A 2,500-nucleotide genomic window follows, 5' to 3' on the forward strand; every position below is an offset into this window, starting at 1 on the left:
GTACAAGTCTCAATGGTGGACGCTGGGAAGGTAGAAGTCTCAATGGTGGATGCTGGGAAAGGTTTAAATCTTATTGGTCGATGGTGGGAAACCTTATTGGCTGGTGCTGGGAAAGGCTGGGTCTTATTAGTGGACCCTAGGAAAGGTTAAAACTTACTGGCGAGTGTTGACAGGAAGTGAGTGGGGCTAAGGTGACAAGTTAGAGGGGATATTACATACCACTACCACCACCACCACCAATACCACTACTACTACTACTACTACTACGGGAACAGGCTCACTCATACTCACTCGTCGGGGAGGGGTTGATGGGCATTTGTTGCTGTATGAACTCGCTGTAGCTGAAACTGTACTTCTCGCCGAGCTTATTGTCGAACACCTTGAGGCCCTTGCGCACCTGGCCTTGGTAACCCCTCAGCAGGAACTTGGTCATCGGCATTATGATTCCCACGTTGAGCCGCTCCCTCACCCCCCTGCTGGCTGTCTCGTCCGGGGTGGGGTGCGGGGCTCGAAACCTGGTGCCAATGGTGAGCGGTTGCGCCAAGGGGAGGGCCTGGGGGTGCTGCTGGGGTCTTTCCGGCGGGGGTTGGTGTGGCTGGGGTTGTGGCTGGTACTGGTGCTGCTGGGGCGGGCTGACTCCCCTCACCCCGACGATGAGGAGGATGATAAAAACCGAGTTGATTAGGATGTCCATGTACGTTATTTTGATCGTATTTCGGCTACATTTTCTTCTTCTTCCTCCGCCTCCTCCTCCTCCTCTTCCTCCTCCTCCATGAATGTGCCGTCTTCCTCCCATTGTCTTCCTCTCCCCTCACGCCCAGTATGCCTCCCTCCTCTTCCTCCTCCCCCGCCTCACGCACTAGGGGGCTAAGGGAGCTAGGAAAGGGGGAGTAGAAGGGGCTAGCACTCCCCCGTCACCCCTCGCTCCGCGCTGCCTGAGTCACCCCTTCAAGCTGCACCTGCAAAGAAAACGGAAGTGATTAGAGAAAATGGGAGACTGGTTGGAACTGAGATACTGAGAGAGAGAGAGAGAGAGAGAGAGAGAGAGAGAGAGAACATTAAAATAAGGAATACACACTCACTCACACACACACACACACACACACACACACACACACAAGTTTGTATGTAAAATTCAAGAACATGAATCCTATGAATATCTCAACAAAAGAGAGAGAGAGAGAGAGAGAGACTTCAACGAAATCATTTATTTAAAATGAACAAAAGGAAAAGAAAAAGAAAAAGGAAGGAAAAAGGAGGAAGAAGGGGGGGGGGGGAGGAGGAGGAGGAGGAGGAGGAAAAGAGGGAAAGAAAAATAAACTACCTTAATACCGGGTGAGTAAAGAAGAGGAAGGAGAGAAAATGTATAAAGGAAACAGAGGCAGGAGGAAGCAGAGGAGGAGGAGGAGGAGGAAAAGAGGAAAAATAAATGAAGAGAGGAGAATGGAAAGGTAAATGGAGAAAGAAGAAAATGGAGATCAAAGAGAGAGAGAGAGAGACGAGGGGCGTGGGGCGTCGTGGGCGCGTCAGCACACCTGTCTGCGGTCTTGGGCAGGTCAGGGTAAAGGAGTGCCTGGCGGACCCTTTGCCGCCAGGCCCGCCGGCTGACTGACTGATTGCTGTGCTGCCCACTAGACCGTGTGGGCAGGACCAGCACCACGCCGCGCCCACTAATATAGCTGCAGCACCAGCACCAGCAGAAGCCTGGCCCCGGCGCATGGCGAGGAGCACCGGCGCGTCGGCGGGAGTCGTGCCCCGCGGCCTGGACGGCGGCGTGGCTGCCCAGGCAACGACGGCCGGGGACACAGCCATCCACGGTGACCCACGCCACTGTCCCCACACTGGACAGCGGCGGCCAGGACGCCTCACCGGCGCCGCCACCAACACCCACGCCTGGGGCAGCGCCGGCGACGAAGAGTCCAGCAGCGGAGGCGTCAGGCTCAGCATCACTGCCTGCAGCAGCACAGGCACGGTGCCGGGCAACCCTGGCGCCCCCCATGGAGGCCACGGCATCAACACCCCGCGGCATGCCGTCACCACCGCGACGCTGGCGGGGCGGAACAAACACTGCCGCCAGAGAACGGCTGCTAGCCACGGGGCGGCGCCCACGCGCCCCGGGGCACTGCACAGGCCACCTGTGTTTTTTTTTTCGTGAAGACCGACGGAAAAGAAGCCATTCATGGCAGGCACGAAGCCTGGCCACGACACACAACGCCGCCCCCCACCACGGCACGGACCTGTTCGTGCTGGCATGACATGTAACACACACACACACACACACACACACACAAAGAGAGAGAGAGAGAGAGAGAAAGGAATTCAGTTAATTACTTCAGGATATTTTAAGTAAAAGGAGACATCAAATTACCTCCTCCTCCTCTACCTCCTCCCTTCCATCCGTCATCCACAAGAGTGACCTGCGGAGGATTCAAGCCCTTCTCCACTACAGCAGGTTTACTTATGCTAGATTCCTGGCGCCTTATCTGCATTCTGATCACAC

General features: G+C 55.8%; 1 protein-coding gene across 1 annotated transcript in view; it reads right to left on the minus strand.

The window, feature by feature from the left end:
- LOC127006228 (glutamate receptor ionotropic, NMDA 2B-like) overlaps nt 1–2,500 on the minus strand; it is a 252,752-nt gene that overhangs the window by 189,202 nt on the left and 61,050 nt on the right. Inside the window, exon 3 of the mRNA XM_050875841.1 lies at nt 292–959. Within this exon, the coding sequence (XP_050731798.1) occupies nt 292–796 (505 nt within the window). The 5' untranslated portion in view covers nt 797–959. The remainder of the gene's footprint in view (nt 1–291; nt 960–2,500) is intronic.

The sequence above is a fragment of the Eriocheir sinensis genome, chromosome 32, assembly GCF_024679095.1.
Source record: "Eriocheir sinensis breed Jianghai 21 chromosome 32, ASM2467909v1, whole genome shotgun sequence".
In the NCBI taxonomy this organism is placed as follows: Eukaryota; Metazoa; Arthropoda; class Malacostraca; order Decapoda; family Varunidae; genus Eriocheir; species Eriocheir sinensis.